The 23,666-nt window shown below is 35.0% G+C and overlaps 1 protein-coding gene across 1 annotated transcript in view; it reads left to right on the plus strand.

The window, feature by feature from the left end:
- The window catches only part of Mrpl1 (mitochondrial ribosomal protein L1), an 84,399-nt gene extending 68,585 nt beyond the window's left edge, over positions 1–15,814 (plus strand). The window contains exons 8-9 of the mRNA XM_027939856.3: positions 14,192–14,273; positions 15,620–15,814. Of these exons, the coding sequence (XP_027795657.2) occupies positions 14,192–14,273; positions 15,620–15,738 (201 nt within the window). The 3' untranslated portion in view covers positions 15,739–15,814. The remainder of the gene's footprint in view (positions 1–14,191; positions 14,274–15,619) is intronic.
- Positions 15,815–23,666: the final 7,852 nt, after the last annotated feature.

The following is a 23,666-nucleotide window of genomic DNA, read 5'->3' on the forward strand; positions in this document are numbered from 1 at the left end:
GTAGAAGCCCTCTAGTCACAGACTTATCTCCTTGTAGTCACATCAACTGTGGAGGAGGATATAGATATGTGTCTTTGAGGGAGGAGAACCTTCCTATCTGATTTGAGGAGATATAAATCACACAGTTTACCTCAGAAGGGAAGGGTGACACAGACAGAAAGAGAATCAGTAAACAAATTTAGCATAGGAGAGTCTGTGGAACAGAGTAGTAGTCTGGATTTTTTTTTTTTTTTTTTTTGCTTTTGGATAATTTTTATTTTCCTTTACATTTGTTAGCATTTTAAATATTTTTTTTTACGGATAATATAAAAACATTATGAAATAGTATACAAACAGGAATTATAAATAAAGCAGTTTATAGTATCAGCAGAATGGAAATAGTTTGAAAAGTCTGAAAAATCAACCACAACATCTTGAAACATGAAACATTGAGAACTCTCTAGATGTTCTCAGGTTTGTCACCAAGTGTTAAGAATTCTGCTTTGTCTATTTATTTATTTATTTTAATTAGGTATATATGACAGAATGTATTTTGATTCATTGTATACAATTGCAGTACAACTTTTCATTTCTCTGTACATGATTAGCATTATACCATATGTGCAGTCATACATATATCTAATGTAATAATGTCTATCACATTCCACCATCTTTCCTACCCCCATCCTCCCTCTTCTCCCCTCCCTCCTCCTTGCACAATCAAAAATTTTCCATTTTTCCCCTGACACTCCCCTTATGGATCAGTATCCACTTATCAGAGAGAACATTTGGCCTTTGGTTTTGGGGATTGGCTTACTTTGCTTAGCATGATATTCTCCAACTCCACCCATTTACCTGCAAATGCTATAATTTTATTCTCTTTTAATGCTAAGTAATGTTCCATTGTATATATATACACCACAGTTTCTTTATCCATTCATCTATTGAAGAGCATCTAGGTTGCTTCCACAGTTTAGCTATTGTGAATTGAGCTACTATAAACATTGATGTGGCTGAGTTACTATAGTATGCTGATTTTAAGTCTTTTGGGTATAGATGGAGGAGTGGGATAGCTGGGTCAAATGGTGGTTCCATTCCAAGTTTTCTAAGGAATCTCCATACTTCTTTTGAGATTGGTTGCACCAATTTGCAGTCCCACCAGTAATGTATGAGTGTACCTTTCCCCCCACATCCTTGGCAACACTTATTGTTGTTTTTATTCTTTTTTTTTAAATTTGTTCTACTTATTTGTAGATGATATCAGAATGCATTTCAATTCATCGTACACAAATGTAGTGCGCAACATTTCAATTCTCTGGTTGTACATGGTATAGAGACGCACCATTCGTGCAATCATACTTGTACCTAGGGTAATGTCTGTCTCATTCCACCATCTTTCCTATCCTCAGTACCCGTCTGCACCCTCCCCTTTGCCCAATCCAAAGTTCCTCCATTCTTCCCATGCCTCTTCCCCCTGCCATGTTAGATTAGCATCCATTAATCAGAGAAAACACTCAGGCTTTAGTTTTTTGGGATTGGCTTACTTTGCTTATTTAGCATGGTATTCTCCAACTCTATCCATTTACCTGCAAATGACATAATTTCATTCTCTTTTAATGCTGAGTAATATTCATTGTGTATATATACCACAGTTTCTTTATCCATTCATCTGTTGATGGGCATCTATGTTACTTCCACAGTTTAACTATTATGAATTCAGCTGCTATAAATATTGGTGTAGCTATGTAGCTGATTTTAAGTCCTTTGGGTATAGACCTAGGAGTGGGATAGCTGGGTCAAATGGTGGTTCCATTCCAAGTTTTCTGAGGAATCTCCACACTGCTTTCCAAAGTGGTTGCACCAATTTGCAGTCCCAGCAGTAATGTATGAGTGTACCTTTTCCCTGAATCTTCTCCAACACTTACTATTGCTTGAATTCTTGGTAACTGCCATTCTGACTGGGGTGAGATGAAATCTTAGTTTGATTTGCATTTCTCTATTTACTAAAGATGTTGAACATTTTTTTAATATATTTGTTGATCGCTTGTATATCTTCTTCTGTGAAGTGTCTGTTCAGTTCCTTAGCCCATTTACTGATTGGATTATTTGGTTTTTTGGTATTAAGTTTTTTGAGTTCTTTATATATCCTGGAGATTAGTGCTCTATCTGACATGCGTGTGGCAAAATTTGCTCCCCAAATGGAGACTCTCTCTTCAACTCATTGATTGTTTCGTTTGCTGAGGAAATCTTTTTAGTTTGAATCTGATCATTAGCAATCTGATCTTAACTGAGTCAGTGGAGTGTAGTGAGCTTATGTTTGAAAAGGGCTCTGTGTTTCTTGGCTGTTGAGTGGAGAGCTGAGGTAAGTAGTCATCTTGAAGTGGCAGTGCTGGGGCTTTCTGTTGTGGGAACACAGGAGATCATAGAAAATACCAGCAGGCTGTGCCAGCAAGGGCCTGCCATGGGGTCCAGATTGCTACTAGTGTGGTACAGTTAAGGGCAGGCACCGAGAAGATTGCTCTCCCAGGGATTCAGTGTAGGGATATGAGAGAAATGTTTCTTGCTTTCCCTTTTGGTCTAGTGGTTTACAGGATCATCCAGGGAAGGGTCCAGAAGCTGGACAGGTGGGCACATTTGCACTCAGGGTCTGATCCTGGAAGACCACATTCATCTGCTGTGGAGTGTGTAATAACTATTCAGGGTTAATTACCCAATCCCACAAGCAGAGTTCTTTTGAAGGCCCTTAAGATCTGCATGCTCATCAGAGATCAGCATCTACCTAGCTAGAAGTTGTGTTAATTTAATCTTTCTGGAGCAGATACCACCTGACAGAATTTCAGAAGATGATGGGAACTAAATACCAGCCACTAGAGCTTCTCATTTAGAACTCCGTATCATCCCTGCCCTGGGAGAGCATTGACTTTGTCTGGACAAAATCCAATTGTTAGTACTTTCCATTCTGTCCTACTGTATACAGGTGAGAAGGAAAACTGAGAGATATTATAACTAGCCAATTTGGTGAGCAACACAAAGAGGACAGGTTTCACAACCCCCCAGCCCTTGCTGTCTCTATAGTGTCACATAATCCAAGAGGCAAGAGAAGGCAGTATGGCATGGACAGCGAACATCTATCCTTGTCATCAGGTTTGACCACCCCAGTGGAAACAATTCCTTTATTTTTCATTAAGAATCTTTTTTCTTTTTCTTTTACGTATGTATGTGTGTCAGAACTCTTAGAAATGAAAGACACAGTAAATCAAATAAAAAATTTGCTTGAAAGCATCACTAATGGATTAGATTGCATAGAAAACGGAACTTCAATCTTAGAAGACAGGGTATGTGAACTTGAACACTCAGTATGCAGTTAAGAAAAAAAAAAAAAGACCATGATGAGAATATACAAGAACTCTGTGACAGTATTTCAAAACCAAACTTAGAGTCATTGAAGTAGAAGAAGACATGGAGATACAGACTGATCACATTAAGAACCTTTTCAGTGAAATAATAGCAGAAAAATTCGCAAGCCTTAGGAATCAGACGGACATCCACATACAGGACACATATAGATTCCCCAAATAGACAAAGACAAAAAAAAAACAAAAAAACCTGTATCCAAGATACATTATAATCAGAATACCTAACAGAATAAGGATAGAATATTAAAAGGCTGCAAGAGAAAAATATTGGGTTCCATTTAGAGGTAAACTATAAGATTTATTTCTGACTTCTTAGCTCAGCCTTTTAAAATCCAGGAAGGCTTGGAATGAGATAATCCAAGCTCTGAAAGGAAACAATTGCCAACCAAGATTGCTATTTCCAACAAAGTTATCATTCAGAAACAAAGAGGATACAAAAACTTTCCACAATAAGGATAAACTAAAGGAATTCTTGATCACTAAGCCAGCACTACAAAAAGTATTTACACATTGAGGAACTCAAAAACAAACCCCAAGCTCTCAATTGGATGAGTCTCTCATGATGAGCCGTTAAATAAATGAAAACTAAGACTGGATTAAACATATGAAACAAACCAAAATGGCAGGAAATAATAAACATTTCCCCATAATAATGTTGAATGCAGACGGGTTCAGCTCTCCAATTAAAAGACAAACTGGGGCTGGGGTTGTGGCTCAGCGGTAGAGCGCTCACCTCACACGTGCGAGACCCTGGGTTGGATCCTCAGCACCACATAAAAATAAATAAGTGAAATAAAGGTATTGTGTCCAACTACAACTAAAAAATAAATATTAAAAAAAAGACAAACTGCCAGAGTGGGTTAAAAAACAAGACCCAACTATATGCAGTTTGCAAGAGACTCATCTTATAAATGACATCCACAAACTGAAAGTAGAAATATGGAAAAAGATTCAGTGCAAATGCTGTCCAAAAACAAGCAGGAGTAACTACTGCGATATCTGATGAAGCAGATTTCAAGCAACAATTAATCACAAGAGACAAGAAAATTACTACATACTGGTAAAAGGGAACAACCAATAAAAAGATATGATAGAAAAACTTTATGTCCCAAATGTTGTTGCATGTAATTACATAAAACAAATTCTTACTGATATCAAGTTCCAGAAGTGCAATAATACTGGGTACTTTTAACATACCCCTTTGATCATTAGACAGGTCATCCAAACAGACATTTCAGACCTAAATAATGCTATAAATCAAATGTACTTAACAAGACATCTATAGAATATTTCATCCAACAACAACTAAAGTCACTTTCTTCTCAGTAACTCATGGAACTTTTTCCAAAATAATCCATATTTCGGGTCATAAAACAAGTCTTAGTAAACACACAAAAAATTGATAGAATCTTGTACATTTTATCATTTCATAATGGAGTTAAATTAGAAATCAACAGCAAGAAAAAAATAGAAACCATATAAACACATGGAAATTTAGCATTATTCTTTTAAATGAACAATGAATCACAGAGTAAATGAGATAAAAAATTTTTTTAATTCCTAGAATCAAACAATAGTGATACAATATACCAGGGTTTCTGGCACACCATGAAGATGGCTCTAAGAGAAAAGTTTATAGCATTAAATATCTACATTTTAAAAAAGGAAGAAGATCCCAAATAAACAATTAAATGTTATATCTCAAGATCCTAGAAAAGAAGGGAAAAAAATTATAAAACCAGTAGAAGATAGAAAATAATTAAGAGCCCAAATTAGTAAAATAGAGAATAAAAGCAATATGAAGGATTGATGCAACAAGAGTTGGTTCTTTGAAAAGATCAACAAGATTGATAAACTCTTAGCCAAACTAACCAAAAGAGAGAAAAGACACAAATCATCAAAATTAGAGATGAAAAAGGAGATATTACCACAGACATTGCTGAAAAATAGAGGTCCATTTTAAAAACTTGTAATCTAATAAATTGGAGAATATAGGAAATATTGATAAATTTTTTAACACATATGACCTACTCAAATTGAACCAAGAAGAGAAAAAGCCTGAAGAAACCAATAATAAGCAATGAGATTGAAATAGTAATAAAAAGCCTTTGAACAAAGAAAAGCCCAGGACCAGTAATTATTAGCCAAATTCTACCAGACCTTTAAAGAACAAATGTCAGTTCTCTTCAAATTATTCTATGAAATAGAAAGGAAGGGAACACTCCCAAATTCATTCCATGAAGCCAGTGTTGCCCTGATATCAAAACCAGATAAAGACACATCAGAAGAAAACTACAACCAATATCTATGACAAACATTAGATGCAAAAATGCTTAATAAAATATTAGCAATCTGCATTCAAAGACATATTAAAATTATACACACAGTCAAGTTGTATTCATCCCAAGGATGCAAAGGCTAGTTTTAATATACATAAACTAGTAAACCTAATTTGTTATGGTTTGAATACATGGTGTCCCTCAAAGCACACATGTGAGACAGTGCAAGGACGTTCAGGGCTGGGGTTGTAGCTAAGTGGTTGAGTGCTTGCCTAGCATGAGTGAGGCATTGGGGTTGATTCTCAGCACTGCATACAAACAAACAAATAAATGGTTTATCAACAACCAAAAAAAATTTTAAAAAAGATGTTCAAAGATGAAATGAATAGATTATGAGAGTTGTGACCTAATTAGCAGATGAATCTACTGACATGGATTAACTCGGCAGCAACTGTAGGCAGGTAGTGTGTGGCTGGAAGAAGTAGGTAATTGGGGCCAAGACTTTGAGGCTTATATTGTGTCCCTGGTAAGTGGAGCTCTCTCTCTGCTTCCTGGTTGTCATGTCTTGAGCTGCTTTCTTCTGTCATGCTCTTCCACCATGATGTTCTGCCTCACCTTGGTCCCAGAACTCTGGAGTTGGCCATGAGCTTCTGAAACCACGAGCCAAAGGAAGTAAAGAGTGTAGAGAGTGGAGGTAGGGAGGATATAAAAGTATGAAAAGGATCTCACAAAAATTAAAGGAAGACCAATAGAGTAGAAGGGGGTCAAGAGGGAAGGTAGCAGGAATGGCATTGAGAAGTACTAAGAAATGAAATCTACCAAATAATGCTATGTCCATATATAAATACACCACAATGAATTGTGTGTGTGTGTATGTGTATGTGTGTATAATTATTACACTAACTAAAATAATAGAAGGTAGATCAGTGGAGTAGAGCAAGCAGAACTGGGGAGGGAAGAGGGGAGGGTAAGGAGTATACTGGGGAATGAGATTGATTATTTGTATGTATGAATATGGCAAAATGAGTCCTACTATTATACATAATTATAATGCTCCAATCAACAAAAGGGAAAAAGTATAATCTGAAAAGTATAAAAACAGTTGGGTGTGGTAGCACATGCCTCTAATCTCAGTGATTTGGGAGATGAGGCAGGAGGATTGCAAGTTCAAAGCCAGCCTCAGCAATTTAGAAGGCTCTAAACAAACTAAAAGGGCTGGGGATGTGGCTAAATGGTTAAGTGCCCTGCGTTCAATCCTTGGTACCAAAAAAAAAAAAGAGTATCAAAACATGTAATAACATAAAGCTTGTTGTGAGTTGTGGTGGTCAGGTAGGGGTTTGAGTCTATTCCCCAGTACCAACAGGGAGAGTAAGTCCTATTACTTTGCTTCTTTTTCGTTTTTAAATTTTTTTAGTTGTAGATGGATATAATGTCTTTATTTATTTTTTATGTGCTACTGAGGATCAAAACCCAGTGCCCCACATGTGAGAGGCAAACCCTCTGCCACTGAGCTGCAGTCCCAACCCTGCTTTGTTTCTTTATGAAGAAATAAAGCATGCCTGTAGTTTATAGTATCTTGATTTTATACTTTTCCTTTAAAAATTTCTTTTGATAGTGCTGAGAATTGAATCTAAGGCTTTGTGCATGCTAGACAAGTATGTTCTACCACTAAGCCACACCCTCAGCCCTGGTTTTATAAATTTGAATGCTAAACTGAAAGTAATGTTTTAATTGAGTAATAAATGTACATAATAAAATATTTGGAAAATTCTGAATAGTATAATTAAGAATATAAAAATCATTGAGAATTTCTGAAATTATGGTGAAGCTGCAGTACTTTTCATTGCTGCTCTTTTTCTGTACATGCAATTTTTGTTTATGTAATTGCTATTATATATTGTTTTATATATTCTTTTTCCTGTAACACTGTATCTTAAACGTTTTCTCATGTTATTAGAATTCTTGTAAAAGTATCATTTTAATAGCTGTTTTATACTGGGCTATTTGGATAAATCATAATTATTCAACCTTATACCTTTTGGGCATTCTAATATCTCATTACTGTAAACATCACTTCTATGACTATAAATCCACATCTCTCTCCTATCAGAAAAAGCATTTTGTCTCTGGGTATAAATGTTTATTGAAAAGTCTGAATTTAGTGAAGTAAACCATGAAATAGATTTTTCCATTTTCTGCTTCCAACTGTGTCTTGTACAATTTCCCTTCTTTGTTAGGCACAGGCCTGTTAGTTCATATAGTTCCAGTGATTGTTGGTAATTGGAAGTGCAGCTGATCCAGTTCAAAAATACTAATCTCACAACCAAAGTCTTCCCTTGTTCTGTTTGGAGCCAGGCTTTTATGGCTCATGTTACCCAAAGTGGGGAGGACTTACTTGGTTTTCAACCTTCTTCTACTCTTGAGACCTTGGAATGCTCAGTTCTAAGGTACCTTGACTAAGGTGCTTTTTTTGAGGCTAATTCCTCTGGAGTAAAGGGAAAGAGAATAAGAGGAACAATGCAAATGCATCTGCTTATCTGTCTGTATTTGTGGTCACTGTTACGATTATTTTTACTTTTCTGCCCATCTCTTATGGGTTAAATGTTCTTCATTTAGCATGTGTTCCACCAGCCAGTCTCCCCTTCTTACAGGTGCTCTCCCCCTCCCCCAGTTTCTACATATGAGCCCTTTGGATTCTTGCCACCTCTGTTGTTTGCTGCTTCTAATTGGAAAGGGGGTTAATTATAATAGGACCTTTTTAATGGCCTTAATATTGATATCTTCTTTTAGAATATAGGACACTAAATGTACTTTTTTTTTTTTTGCTTTTGATTTATAGCCTGTCACAAATCCTAAAGAAACGTGTTTCAAATGCACACATTAAATTTACAACAGATGTTGAAATTGTAGCTAAGCATTTTTTCTACTGTTATTTTTAAATGGCAGTGCAATTTTTAGCCTGATGAAACATTTTGCCTCATCTGCATAATAGATGCATAGTAATAAACTAAAAGTCTATCAGCATCCAACAAAACTTTCCTTTAAATGAAACAATACAAACCAAAAGTCTTTTTTGACCTAGTAAAAAGTTATGGTTTTGCTCATTCACTTCCTTCAACATTCTTTAGTTTATTCACTACCCTATAGATGAGCAAACTGGATGGACTGTGGGCCAAATCCAGCTATCCACCTGTTTTTTTTTGTTGTTGTTGTTTGTTTGTTTTAATAAAGTTTTGTTGGAACACAGCTATACTCATTTATTTATGTATTGTCTATAGCTTCTTTTGTGCTATAACAGCAGAGTTGAATAATTGTAACAGAGCTCATTCGGCCTGCAAAGTCTAAAATATTTACTCTCTGACCTACAAAAAAAACCCTCCTGTTTTACACCCTTTCTCTAGAATTGTTTCAATAACGGACTAAATGTACTGTTTACATGCTAGGAAACATTTAATATCTTTTCACTGCTGATGAGAAGCTTATATCCTACGATTTTTCATTTAGAACCCTTTGCAATCTAGTCTTAAGTCACTTTCTCAGGTTCAAATTTAGTATTTTCTGCTATTTTCAGTGGTGCAACCTGAAGACCAGAGTTACATATTGATAGCTTGCAGGCTGTATTTGGCCCCCCAGACTTATTTTGTTGGACCCACATAGTGATTTTGTTTTGTTTTATTGAAACTTGAATATTTAAAAACTGAACATCACATAGAAATCCAAATTTTGACCTGTTTTTTGAAAAATCAGGAGCCATAATGACACCAGCCCCATAGCTTTCATCACAATTGTCTATTAGCCCTGAGTAGCTACTGCTTCTCTCACATAGGGTGGTTGCTCTCCAATTCTGCATGACCTGTATTATGTAAGTGGCATTTGTGCGTGCACTTAAGTCCAGAAGTCTTCAATAATGCTGTCCCTAAATACAGTGAGTTACCTCATGGTTACCTCATGTCACCTTATACTGGTTTTTCTGCTTAGAAATTTTTCTTTGTTCTTCAATATTCTTCCTCTTTTAGAATTCAGCTTAAATATTCTTTGTGAAGCCCTCCTGGTCAAAGCCAATTACTTCTTCTTCTGTGTCCCTGTAAGTGTTTATTCATTTGGAATAGCACCTGTTGTGTTATATTTTAGTGACTAGATAGTAAGCTCCTGAGGGTAGGGTTTGAATCTTCCCTTCTTTCGTATCTATTTTACAGCATTGTTGCTTGACAAAGAGTGGTAACTAAATAAATATGCTGAATTATGTGATGTTAACATCTAAAAATTAGGAAAGTGGTAAAGGATTCATTAGGCAGAAAGAAAAATCATAGTTTTCATCTGAATGTTCTTCTCCTTCCAGTGTCTAATATAGTTTCTTTTCCTCCCCTTAGCTTCCAACAAACTCATTTGTGTTTTTCAGACAGTCAAATAGTCATTTTTTGTAAGGATCAGAATACATTGTAGTTGTGTTCAGGGTTACAAGCTAGCAAGTGATGGAAATGAAATTTATCAATGTTTGCTTGCCTGAAGAGTTCACGAACATAGCTGATAGGCCAACTTCTTACCATACATGTGCTTTTAGATAAGATGAAACATTTAAGTGCTATATGATAATAGCTACATCATAGAGTTCTTGGAAGAAATGAAAGAATATCTATGTAGATATGAAATTGTAGCTAAGCAGTTTCTGTAGAACAGAGTTTGACCCAGAGTAAGTACCCCAATAAGTAGAGTTGTATAATCAATTATAATTATTTCATATGTAATTATAATGATTATTTATCAATACTCAATTATTATTATTACTACTTAATGTTCTGTAGGAAACATGGATTTTCTTCTCTTTCTTGATTTAGATTGTTGGAAGTCACAGAGGTTGAGTATTGGCCTTTCTGCAGAAACCATCTGCTAGGCCACACTTAATATAACTTAGAATATTGCATTTGGAAGGGATTTTGGAGGTCAGGTAGTTAAACAGGTACTTATCGAAAGCAGTAGTCTCTTCATTTTCCAGTTAGAGGTGATCAGTCATCTAAAGACTATCAGGATATTATAGTGACAGAAACTGTTCTTTTTAGAAGGAACATGTATTGTTTAAAATCATTTATATTGTTTTTTTTTAAAGTTCTATCCTATGTAGAATTTAAATATCATTTTTATTTTTTACACTGTAGTTTATAGTCTTCCAAAATAGTTGAACAAACTTACCTCTTTATTGGTGGTTCTCAAAGTCTGACCCAGGGATCCCTTTTAACTAAGACACTTTCCTAGTAAGTCTTTTTCTCTCTACTTTTCTTTTAAATCAGAGAATTCATAAAGATCAAAAGCATAGGCTAAATTTTTTATGTGCATTCTTCTGGAGCAAGGTTTGATGACCTAAAAGAGTTTTAAAATTACTGCTTTGGACATGTTCATGACTAAATTTTGCCCTGAGATGAAATATAACATATGCATATCAAAGGGACAAAGAATGACCAATTTTTTAGTTAGAATGATAAGAAATTTTTTGAAAGTAAAGGTTATGAATTGCATGGAAAGAGAAGAATGAGTTTAAAAGCAATGAGATAGAGGCAGAGTTCACTTATATCCAGAATCTCAACCCTTGCATTTTTGGTAAAAAAAATCTTTTCTAAGGAATGTTAAGCAGAATGTAGGATTCACTAAAAAAACAGTCTTTTGAAAAATTTGTGCTACAGAATGAGAAATAACGATTATGCCCTGCAGTGGATGATCATTTTAGCTAAACATAAATAGTATTACGACTATTTATGGGGGTGGGGAGTGGGTACTGGGGATTGAGCTTAGGTGCACTTGACCACTGAGTCACATCCCCAACCCTATTTTGTATTTAGAGACAGGATCTCATTGAGTTGCTTAGTGCTTATCATTGCTGAGAATTTTGCAGATGTCGTTTTCCTGAGTTATAGTCAGTTCAAGTAAATTTCCCATGTAAATTAAAAAAAAATTTTTGTAGTTGTAGATGGACAGAATGCCTTTATTTTATTTGTATATGGTGCTAAGGAATGAACCCAGTGTCTTGCACATGCTAGGCAAGTGCTCTGCCACTGAGCCCTAGCCCCAGCCCCTCCCATGTAAATTTTGATGAAACCGATATAGGGATATATATTATTTTTGTACGTAAGTTATCATTACTGATTTCCATCAGTAGCTAAGTAAATAATCAATAGTAATACCAATAAAATATGTAACTTTTCCATAATTTTGCACAATATTTAAAACAAAAATGAAGTGAAGTATTATCTTTATAAATATATTTTAAAATTCAGTAGAGGGCACAGTACTAAAGATCAGAGGTGCTAATAAAATTTGGAGAAAAGTGTAAACTATATTTTAAAACATTTTTATATTTTTTGAAACTTAAAATAAGGGTCCAGTGGTATAGTTCAGAATCAAAGCTTATGGAGGCCTGAGTTCAGTCCCCAGTACAGTCCCCCAGAACCCCCCAAAACCCTTAAAGTCACTGAGGGAATCTTAATAATGAAAGTTGCAGGAGAATTAATAGTTTTGTATTTCTATAGCATGTGTTATTTTGGCTTTCTATGGGAATGGCAATATAAGACTGTAAAAGGTATACTTAAAAAATTTGAGAAGTTTAGTATATATAGTATAACAGTATAGACCATAGCTGTTAAAAAAGATATGTTGGACATAATTGCTTTTTCTGTCTATTTCCAAATTTAAGGTAGGTGCTAAGGTCTTAACAAAAAATAAAGGAACTTATTAAGCTATGATGGTCTCTTTAGTTGGTAATAGGAAGAATGACACTTTGAGGTATAGTGGAGAATCAAGAACACTGAAAGGAGGTGAGGACTCCTTTAGCTCTTTCTTTTCTTTCATGTAGAGTGTGGAAGATGTCTTCTCTGCTAGTGAATGATTGCTTCATTATATTTAAAGACTGCAAGGTCTGTGGACTTACAGGATAAACTAACTAGTGATTTGAATTTTTTCCTCTCAGAACTCTCACTTATGGATTAGTATGAAGTGAGAATTCCTTCAGTAATGTTTAAACTTTCATTTAGGGTTTGGTACTGTGTCATTCCAAGTGTGTGTTGAATAAATGTTGTTTAATGATGATAAGAGAATAATTTTTTCCAGGAGGGGTTCTCCTTATATTTACATGGCACGTTTCTCATAATGGTTTCACAATCATGGGAAAATAGAAATCTTGTTTAAACTTTAACTATTTCACTGTATGATTTTTGTCTGTTATGCTATTATAAGTTTTTGATAAAATATTAGAAAATAATTCATTTCACACAACCCAAATCCTCTTAACATTTGAATGTACTATAATTGAGTTTAACTGGTATATTTAAAACAAATAACATTCATTGAATTTGATTAATAAACGTGGTCTTTTTTCCACATTTTTATTGGTGCATTATAGTTGTACATATTGATAGGATTTGTTATTACATATTCATACATGCACACAATATAATAATATAATTTGCCCAGTAATACTTCCTACCACTTCCCCCTTCCCTCTTGCCTCCTACCCCTTGGTCCCTTTCCTTTATTAATCTCCTTTTGAGATTTTTCTTTTTGAGATTTTCCTTTCTAGAGAAAACATATCACCTGACCTTCTGAGTTTGACTTATTTCACTTAGCATAATGGCCTCTAGTTCCATCCATTTTCCTGCAAATGGCATAAATTTCATTTTTCTTTATGGCTGAATAAAATTCTGTTGAAGCATGGGCTTTTCAAGGATATAAGTTGGGTTTAGGAGTTTTATGAATAGGACTTATTATATATTATTGTAGTTTTGCTAAATGGCAAGATAATTGGTATTGCCTGGTTAGAGTGTTTTAAAAATTAGAATGTTAGCTCAGCATCCTAAAAATATCTCTATATGTATTTCCTTAATGCATGTAGTAAAGTAGCTATATTTTGAACTCATGAATGCATTAATTTCTAAACATTTTTTTTGTAAATAAATCAGCAAATGACCTTAAGAAAATAACACTAATTCCTTGAGGTGTGTATGGGGAATGGTATATGTATCCAAGATATGCTTTGTAGAAATTACTTGAAAATCAAGGAACCTCAAATTGAAAAATTTTAAAACACTTTGCTATAATACATTCTATAAGGAAATTAAATCTTTATATATAACATATAAAATGTAGCTTTTCAAAAGAAGTATGGAAGTTTTTGCTTTCAAAATAGGGTTTCTTAATAGTTAATTGCAGCTGGGCACCATGCACCCTGTAATTCCAGTGACTTGGGAGGCTGGGGCAACAGGATTGCAAATATGAGGCCAGCCTCAGCAATTAAGTGAGACCCTATCTCAAAATAAAAAAATAAAAAGGACTGGGGATGTAGCTCAGTAATAGAGTGTTCCTGAGGTGCATCCCCAGCATCACTGTGGGGGAGGGGGAGGATAATTGCATTAGGTGAATACTTGAAATAAATACTAATCATACTAATCCAGAATAAATACTAATACAGTTACTCAAATGGTGTCATCTTCTCACATTCATACCATTAATGTTATACACATATTTTTCTTTCAGTTGGATATGTCAAGTGACCAGATAGCTACCAATCTTCAAGCAGTTATTAATGAAGTGTGTAAACATAGACCTCTGAATTTGGGTAAGTGGTGTGCTGAGGGTGGACTTCCCTATAGCACTGTGATACTTTAAAAAATATAAAATATTAGGAAAACAAGTAGATTAATATGCAAATACATGTTCTAGGAATTAAATAATTAAAATTTACTTCTTCAAAGTATTCCTAACTACCTTATTAATGAGTCATAGTTTTTAGAGAGGGACTTCTTTATCACTTATACAAATACATTTACACATTTCCATGTTATTTCTATCATTAAATGTAATAAAGTTTGAAAGAAAACAGATTGCCTTAAACTTATAATGGTATTAAATAGGAACAAAAGTCATTTAAGAAATGTTATTTTGAAGCTAGATCATTGACTTTGTCTCTGACATTAGTACATGGCTTTCTTATTTATTTATTTTAGAAAAGAAAGATCATTTTTGTCATGTTATGAAAGTCACTTCTTATAAATAGGTGATTCATAGAGAATCACTGACTTGGTCAAGATGTGGAAACTAGAACACAGCTAGCCTGGCACCTTTATCATTGCATTGCTTCTTTCAGATTCCTTCCTCAGACAAACTTCATTCATGGATAGCTGAAGCTAAGCCAGGATCCATTATAGTTAATTGGCTAGTTAATTGACTATTCACTAATAGGCTAACCATGACAGAAATTTGTCAGGTTAGTGTTATAACTACATTAATAATTAAAGCACAATCATAAGCTGTTTTGTTTTCTTTTTAATGTTCTCTGGGAGTTAAACACTTCATTTGTTCTATGGCCATAGTACCTAGTCATTGTATGTTTATGGATTTTTATCTTCCACAGAAACTTTGATTTCAGTATAGCATCCTCTGAGACTATAGCAGAAGTGGAATGGTAGACAGTAAATCAAAGTAGTGCTGTTATTTTATTTTTTATTTTGTGTCATTTAAAATGAAATCTCTTAACATTGTTCTTGTGAAAAGCTTTTTAATTTTTAGAGAATTTTACCAACTGTTTGGTAACAGAAAGGTAGCATCTGTGCAGACTGTTTTAAATATTTAGAGTATTTTCATCAAATGTAAATATCACCACCTGCTCCCTTCACTGTTGAATTTGCAATAAAATAAATTCTAGGTGATCATCTTCTGGAAGAAAGAAATAAATTATTAGTGAGTGTGTGGTTTTAAGGATAAATCTCTAGCACAGCTAGTTTTGTCTTCTACTCTAGAAATGAATCTATCCTTTCTTAGAATTTAAAATATTACTCACCAACTTAGTACTTTTCAAGTGAAAATATGATGTGAGTCCTATAAGGTTTCCTGTTGTTTATTTGTATTCGCACCTTAGGAATCTATGGAATAAAAATCAAAATTGATTCTTGTCTTTGTTTTTAGGTCCCTTTGTGGTACGTGCCTTCCTTCGTAGCTCAACAAGTGAAGGTTTGCTACTAAAGATTGATCCATTGCTGCCCAAAGAAGTAGAAACTAAGGAAAGTAACCAAGAAGCTGCCTAAAAGTGTTGAATTGTGAAATTCTTTTCAATGGATTAAGAAACAACAAAGAAAATTATAAAACTGCATAATTTCTACATTTGATGTCTTATGATTTCTTGAACATTGCACTTAGAAGTAAATTTTAACACTGAAAATTTATACAGTTTCAAAATTAAGGAAATATTTTCTCTGAACCTACTTTTTAAACTCTTATCACATTTACATATTGGTAGATATAACAGCAGTTTCTAGCTTACAACAACTTTCCTTTGGAGCCATAAACACCTGAGGGAATGGTAACATCCTTGGTTCTCACAAGGCAGAGAATGGCCAAGTCATGACCTACATTACAAACATAACCATTTTTCATAATTTTAATTCATTTATTTGTTCTAATCAGTTATACATGACAGCAGAATGTTCTTCGATTCATTATACACAAATTGAGTTCTCTGGTTGTACCTAAAGTAGCATCACACCATTGTGCAATCATACATGTACCTAGGGTAATGATGTCTGTCTCATTTCACTATCTTTCCTACCTGCATGACCCATCCCCACCTTTGCCCCATTCAGAGTTTCTTCACTCATCCTATCCCTGCCCCACCATTATGGATTAGCATCCACTTATCAGAGAAAACATTTGGTTTTGGGGGATTGGCTTACTTCACATGATATTCTTTAACAAACTTAACTGTTTTTTAAAGAAAAAAATGTGGAAAGTGTTCATTCTAAGGCATTTTTTCTTCTTTTAGCCCCCGTCCCCCCTCTATTTTTTGTCAGTACTAGGCATCGAACCCAGGGCCTTGTGCATGCTAGGCAAGCACTCTACCACTGAACTACATCCCCAGCTCTGGTTACCATCTTCTGAAAGCTTTGATTAATCATTACTTAAAGATCCTAAATCATAAAGTAGGAGCTGTGTTATTTTATTTATTTAGGGCTTTGTGCATGATACATATAGTCAAGGACTGTACCACTGAGTTTATACCCCCAACCCAAGAATTCTGCTATTTTTTTTTATAGCTTTTCTTCTGATTAGTGGAGAATATTCATTATTGAAAAATTTAAAACACTGGTAAATGTAAAAAAAATTATTCATAATACTACTACCCAGGGATAACCAGCATTAATATTTCAGTACTTCCTTGTTTCTAATTGAGAGAGAGCGCGCGTGCATGGAGGGGGTGCAGGCAGTGTATGCTTTCAGTCTCATGGGCTATTACAGTCATTTCTCTATATTATTTAAAATCTCATATGAAAAGTATCATTTTGGTGATTGAGCAACATTTCATCCTGTTGATATTCTGATTCATGGAATCATTCCCCCAGTTGATAAGCATTTAGCTGATTTCAGAGTCCCCCATCCATTATTTGCCATGCATTAGAATATAATTTATTTTCCTCTTCATTTCTAGAAGTGGCATTCCAGGGTGAAAAGATCTGATGTGGATAAAGGTCTCATGTCTTTAGAAAGGTGCCTTGTGAATCAAAATAAACCATAAAAATAAGCTTTCTTTAGACAGGAACATTCCCTACTCTTCTATTAGAGCATTTGTTGAAATTGTCTTAACTAGAAACTTGTTGAAAGTTTATAGTGGCATGCTTCTGGAAAAATAGTAGAATTCTACTATATTACTCTTGGGTTTTTTTTTTTTGGGGGGGGGAGACCAAGAATTGAACTCAGGGGCACTCAATCACTGAGCTACATCCTCAGCCCTATTTTTTGTATTTTACTTAAGAGACAGGGTCTCACTGAGTTGTTTAGTGCCTCGCAGTTGTTGAGGCTGGCTTTGAATCCCCGATCCTGTCTCAGCCTCCAGAGATGGGATTACAGGCGTGCAAGCAAGCACAGTATTACTCTTAGAGGACAATAAATTAAATCCATTTTAAATATTTTCTTCTTAGTGCACAGTGAGTTAAATCCTATATTAAAAAAAAAAAGACAAAAGTTTTTTTTATAGGAAATACTTTTTAGTTTGCATCCAAATCACCTGAAGGGTTTATAAAACATAAATTACTAGGCTTCAGCAATATGGGGAGGACCTTGAAATTTTTATTTTCTAACTGGCTGTTTCTGCTGATGATGGTTCAGGGACCATACTTTGAGGCTGGTATAAACTGATATTTCTTTTAACCATGGATTAAATAAAAACATCTCTTACTTTGGGGCCAACATCAGTTTATTTAAAAGTTCTGCAAGTGCTTCTGAACTAACAGGATTAAGAATTACTATTATATGCTAACAGCCAAATTATAAAATAATAATAAATAAAGGTTTTTAAAAACTGAGCTGAAAAAAAAAGAGCTTAAGAACTAGAATTAGTTTCTAACTTTCTGGTATATTAATTATGTAAAAATAGTTTAAATTCTTGAATTCTAACCTTGTGAACAAACAACTCAAGTTCTGTGACCTGAAGTAAGACAAAGATGTCATATAGTGGCACCAATGTGCTTTCTAACCAAAATTTTATGATACATCTTTTAGCAGGTGGCATTCTACACTGTTTGAAGTGATGTAATAAGATATTATTAAGTAGCATTACTAATATATGCACATAGCAGAACATGAATTTGATGGTATTATTTAATACCTTGTTAAAAACTAGATACTTTGAGTAGAATGGGTATATTTATTTCAGTGATTTTTTTTTCCAAAACTTTTATAGCAAGTAGTGTCCAGTAGATGGCGATAATTGCCTTTCATACAACTTTTAATATTTGGGTACTTCTTGATTTTTCACTTCACTCTACAAATAGCAAAAGTAATTTTTATAGACCACTTGGGAGCTTTGTTTTGGAGTGAACTTTTTTCTTTATGTTTTACTATTTTGGGCATGTTACAGAGGTTGTTTTAGGTTTCTAATAATGTAAATTTGAAAGTTTTAAAAAGTTGTTTTTATTAAATAATTTTTCAAATACACAGTATATAATTAAATAATGAATACTAGTTTACATATCACCCACATTCTGCAATTAACAACATTCTGTTATTGTTCTGTTTTCATCAGTTCCTTCCAGTTACCTACCACCCCTCATTCCTGCTATAGTAATTAAAGCAAATGTCACATATTTCTTAACCTATAAAGTTCTAAAAGTAGTCAAGCTGTAATTACCAAAAAAATCCATTGTTTTTTCTATTCTGCTTGGGCTATTGAGGGTTATGTTTTTTTAAATATATATATTTTTTAGTTGTTCATGGATCTTTATTTTATTTATTTATATGCAGTGCTGAGAATTGAACCCAGTGCCTCACACTTGCTAGGCAAGCACTCTGCCACTGAGCCACAACCCCAGCCCTATTTTTGTTTTTATTTTTGAGATGGGGTCTTGCTATACTGCACAGGCAGTTCTTAACCTTTAGCTCAAATGAACCTCCAGCCCCAGCCTCCTAACTAGCTGGGACTACAAGTATATACCATCATGCCAAGCTAATTCCTTAGTTTCTTTGGATTATTTTTTTCACGTAATGACAATATACCTACTTCTAGCACTTTTAAACTTGGAGTGTGTATTAACATAATTAGCAACAAAAGATATAATCAATAAAAAATGAGAAATTTAAAAATTTTAAGTCAATATAAAATTAGATATTTATTTTATAAGGAATAGAAAATATGTTTGGGTATCTTCATCTAACAGTATTCAAAAGAACAAAGATTTTACTATATTGTTTATTTTTAAAAATAGAAGCACATTACATAAAAATTGGTGAATAGAGACATGAACATAATGAAAGATTTAAAGAAAGAACTCAATGACCCATAACCCCCTAAAACAACAATTTAGCATTTTTGTTGCATGTCTCTTTTTCTTTCTTCCTATGTGGAAGTCTCCTTTCCCTGTAAAGTTACATGTTTATGATCAGGTTAGATGCAGAGTAGAAAGGGAAACATCTTGGCTCTGGAGGATTCCCACATTTCTAGCTCCTCAGTCACTTGGTTGACAGAAGAAAAGAAAGCTATTTGCTCAGTGAAAAGTCTAACACTTTGCGTCTCATTTTGTGCTACATAAAGCTTTGTATAATTGTTTCCTGAGTTGATTGTTGCTTTGATGAAAATTAATTTATATAAAATCATAGATTAAATACAACAACCTAGTGTTTCCTCAAAGAGCAATATGTATACCATTCATGGTATAAAAAAATGAATTTAGGTAAGAAGTGACTCACATTTAAAATTAATAGTAAAAGGACTGGGGTAGGGTTTAAATCTCTAGTACCAAAATAAGTAAATAAATAAATAGTTAAATATGTCTTCATTGTATTGGTAGAAAAATGTTATGGTTTAGATATTAGATATTCCCCCCAAAGCTTGTGTGAGACAATGCAAGGAAGTTAAGAGGTGAAATGATTCAGTTATAAAAGTCTTAATCAGTACATTAAGCCTGAAAAGGATTAACTGGATGGTAATAGTAGGCAGGTAGGGTACATCTGGAGAGAGTAGGTTCCTGTGGGCATGCCTTTGGGTATGTATTTTGGTTTTGGTCAAGGGAGCTCTCTCTCTGCTTCTTTTTGTGCAATGCCCTGAGTTGCTTTCTTCTTCCACATCCTTCACCATGATGTTCTGCCTCACCTTGGACCCAGAACAATGGAGTTGGCTATCTGTGTATTGAGGCCTCTGAAATGTGAGCCTCAAATAAACTTTTCCTCCTCTAAAATTGTTCTTGTGAGGTCTTTTGGTCACACTGGCAACAACTGACTAAGACAAAAAATATAACCTGCACATAACGATCATGATTTCAATTGGCATCTAATATGAGTTAGATATGAGGTGTTGCCCAAAAACTCATATGTGAGACAATGCAAGAATGTTCAGAGGTGAAATGATTAGATTATGAGAGCTATAATCTAATCAGTAAATTAATCCACTGATATGGATGTACTGGCAGTAACTAAGCAGGTATAGGGTGGTTGGAGGAAGTAGGTCATTTTTGAGTTTATTTTGTCCCTGGTGAGCAGGGCAGTCTGTTTCCTGTCATCAGCTGAGCAGCTTTCCTCTGCCATGGCCTTCCACCATAATGTTCTGCCTCGCCTGGGACCAAGAGCTCTGGAGTCAGCTGACCTTGGACTGAAGCTCTGAAACCATGAACCAAAAATATTCTTGTCAGGTCTTTTGGTCATGGTGATGAAAGCTAAAATAGTATTATTGCCTGGGATGACATTATAGTAAGTAATTATATTTATTTTTTTAATTTATGAAAAAACTGTTAAATAAATGTACAAATTATATAAACTGCCACAGTTCAAAGGGGCTGTATCATTTTACATTCCCTCCCACAATGTGTGAGTATTCCAGTTTCTCCCCATCTCTGTCAACACTTAAAATTGTCTTTTAGTCTTTCTAGTGGGGGTATTTAATAGTCATATGTAATTTACTTGAGAAAACAAATTATTTTACTATGTGAAGAATGATAGTAGGTTTAAAGTATGTGCCATTTAGAGAATAAAGTACTTTTATACCATGAAGACTCAGAAACAGATGTAAACAGTACTAATATAGACCTTATAGGGAAGCAAATTCTGGCACAAACTAAAGCAAAACTTAAATGCTGTGAACTCTTGCAAAGTAGTAAGTGAACTTTTTATTGAGTATTCATATACAACATAATCGGTTATTGTTCATTAGCTGTAATCAACAGAAATTGACTGATTTAACTAGAGAAGGAATGTATTATAAGGATATGAAGTGAGTCACAGACTCCAAGGAAAGCCAAACAACTAACTGGTCCTTAGAAAGTGCAGGAAGCGCAGCAGCCCAAGAGATCTAACTTGCAGAAACCAGTGGAATGTCCTCTCAAAGAGTAACTGTTTTGTTGAATTTTTTCAGACCTTGTGTCACTCCATTCAAGATTTAAATCTGCCTGGTATAGTGACATGCCTATAATCCTAGCTACTTGGGAGCCTGAGGCAGGAGAATTGCAAATGCAGGTCCAGCCTGGGCAACATAATATGAGAAAGCCTGTCTCAAAACCGAAACAAACCCTAAGATATTTAAATTCTAAGAGAGGAGAGTCCACATGGCTCAGTTTACATGCCCAGTCGTTGGCAGGAAAAGGCAGAAGAGATAATCTCAAGAAAAATTCGTGTAGTAGAGTAGAAGATATTTCCCAGAGGAATACTGAGATGATTTTACCAAATGAAGTGGTCCACCATGCAGCCTGTGCATTGGTTTCATTAATGAGGTTCTTGGCATAAAAGTTAGCTAGCAGAGATCGAAATAAACACACAGACTCAGTTACCTTTTTCTATGACCAGGTCCGAGACGGCTCCCCTCTCTGGCTCCAACCTCAAACCACCCGTAGGGCAGCAAGGATTACTCAGGGCTAGCAGGAGAGAGAGAGAGAGAGCATGCCAGGGAGTAGCCTTTTATTGGGGAACAAGAAATTCAGGGGAGAATTCCATCCAATGAAGGTTGGGGGGGGCCGCACTCCAAGGTCAGGGTCAGTGATTGGGCCCCCGGGGTCAGTGGTCAGTCACACCCCCACACGGACGGGTTCTCTCATCAGGAGAGTTCCGACACAGCCAGAAGCCTCAGACCCAAACCGGGAGTCGCCCAGTCACGCGTGAGGATGGCTCTCCACAAAGTGGTTGTTAGAAACAACGATAGGAGACAACTGGTGATGTGGCTCAGTGGTAGAGCGCATGTCTTAAATGTGTAAGGGCCTGGATTCAATCCCCAGAATTGCCAAAAAAGAAAAAGAAAAGAAAAATATAAGAAAGAAATAAGAAACAATGATAGGAGAGGCAACAAAACTCTGACCGACATATTCCTTGAATATTTATTAAATGACTTCTATGAGTCTATGAAGTCAATACTATGTGTTATAAAGTACTAATGCCATCCTGCTTTATCAGTCCTCTGTTGACAGTTAGGGTTTTTCCAATATTCATTTTGCTTAATGTAATTGTTATGTGTTTGTTTATGAGCATGAGCAGGTAATTTTCTAAGGCAGATTATTAGAAATAGTATAATATGATTAAGAGCACAGAGCACACACTTGAGAGCCCAACTATTGTGTAACTGTACTTTGTTTTTGTTTGTGTGTTTGTTTGTTTGTTTGTTTTAATATTGTTTTAGTTATAGATGGACACAATATCTTTATTTATTTCTTTATTTTTATGTGGTGCTGAGGATTGAACCCAGTGCCTCACACATGCGAGGCAAGTGCTCTACCACTGAGCTACAGCCCCAGCCCAGCTATACATAATGTTGATATTGCCCAGTAAAGAAGTATTTTATTAACATACAACACAAATTTTAAAATATGAGCTAACAGTAAGTATACAGATTAATGAATTTATATTCTATATCCTAATTCTATTTTCTATATCCTTACCAATTATTGGCTTGTAATTTTTTTTATTTTCGTGATTTTGCTGGATGTGACACTGTCTAGTAATGTTTGGAGAATTTCTAAATCCCTTTAGTGGGGGAGATAGAATTTAGTATATCACACCCCATTGATTAAAGTCATAATATGGTTATTGTTTTAGTCAGTTTTCTTATTGCTGCGACCAAAAGACCTGACATAAACAATATTAAAGGAGGAAAAGTTTATTTGGGTCTCACAGTTTCAGAGGTCTCAGTCCATAGATGGGTGACTCCATTCTTTGGGGCCCAAGGTGAAGTAGAACATCATGGTGGAAGGGTGTGACAGAGGAAAGTGTGGCTCAGGCCATGGCACCAGGAAGCCATGAGAGATAGTTCTCCTCATTATGGACAAAATACAAACTCCAAAACTACGTCCTCAATGAATCACCTACTCCAACCACACCCCTCCTGTCTATAGTTACCACTCAGCTAATCCCTATCAGGGATTAATGCTCCGACTAGGTTCAGTCTCATAAACCAATTGTTTTATCTCCAAACTTCCTTGCATTGTCTCACACATGACCTTTTGGGGGGCAATATCTTAACTGTAACAGTGACCTAGAGTTTTATGGGACT

The sequence above is a fragment of the Marmota flaviventris genome, chromosome 7, assembly GCF_047511675.1.
Source record: "Marmota flaviventris isolate mMarFla1 chromosome 7, mMarFla1.hap1, whole genome shotgun sequence".
Classification (NCBI taxonomy): Eukaryota; Metazoa; Chordata; class Mammalia; order Rodentia; family Sciuridae; genus Marmota; species Marmota flaviventris.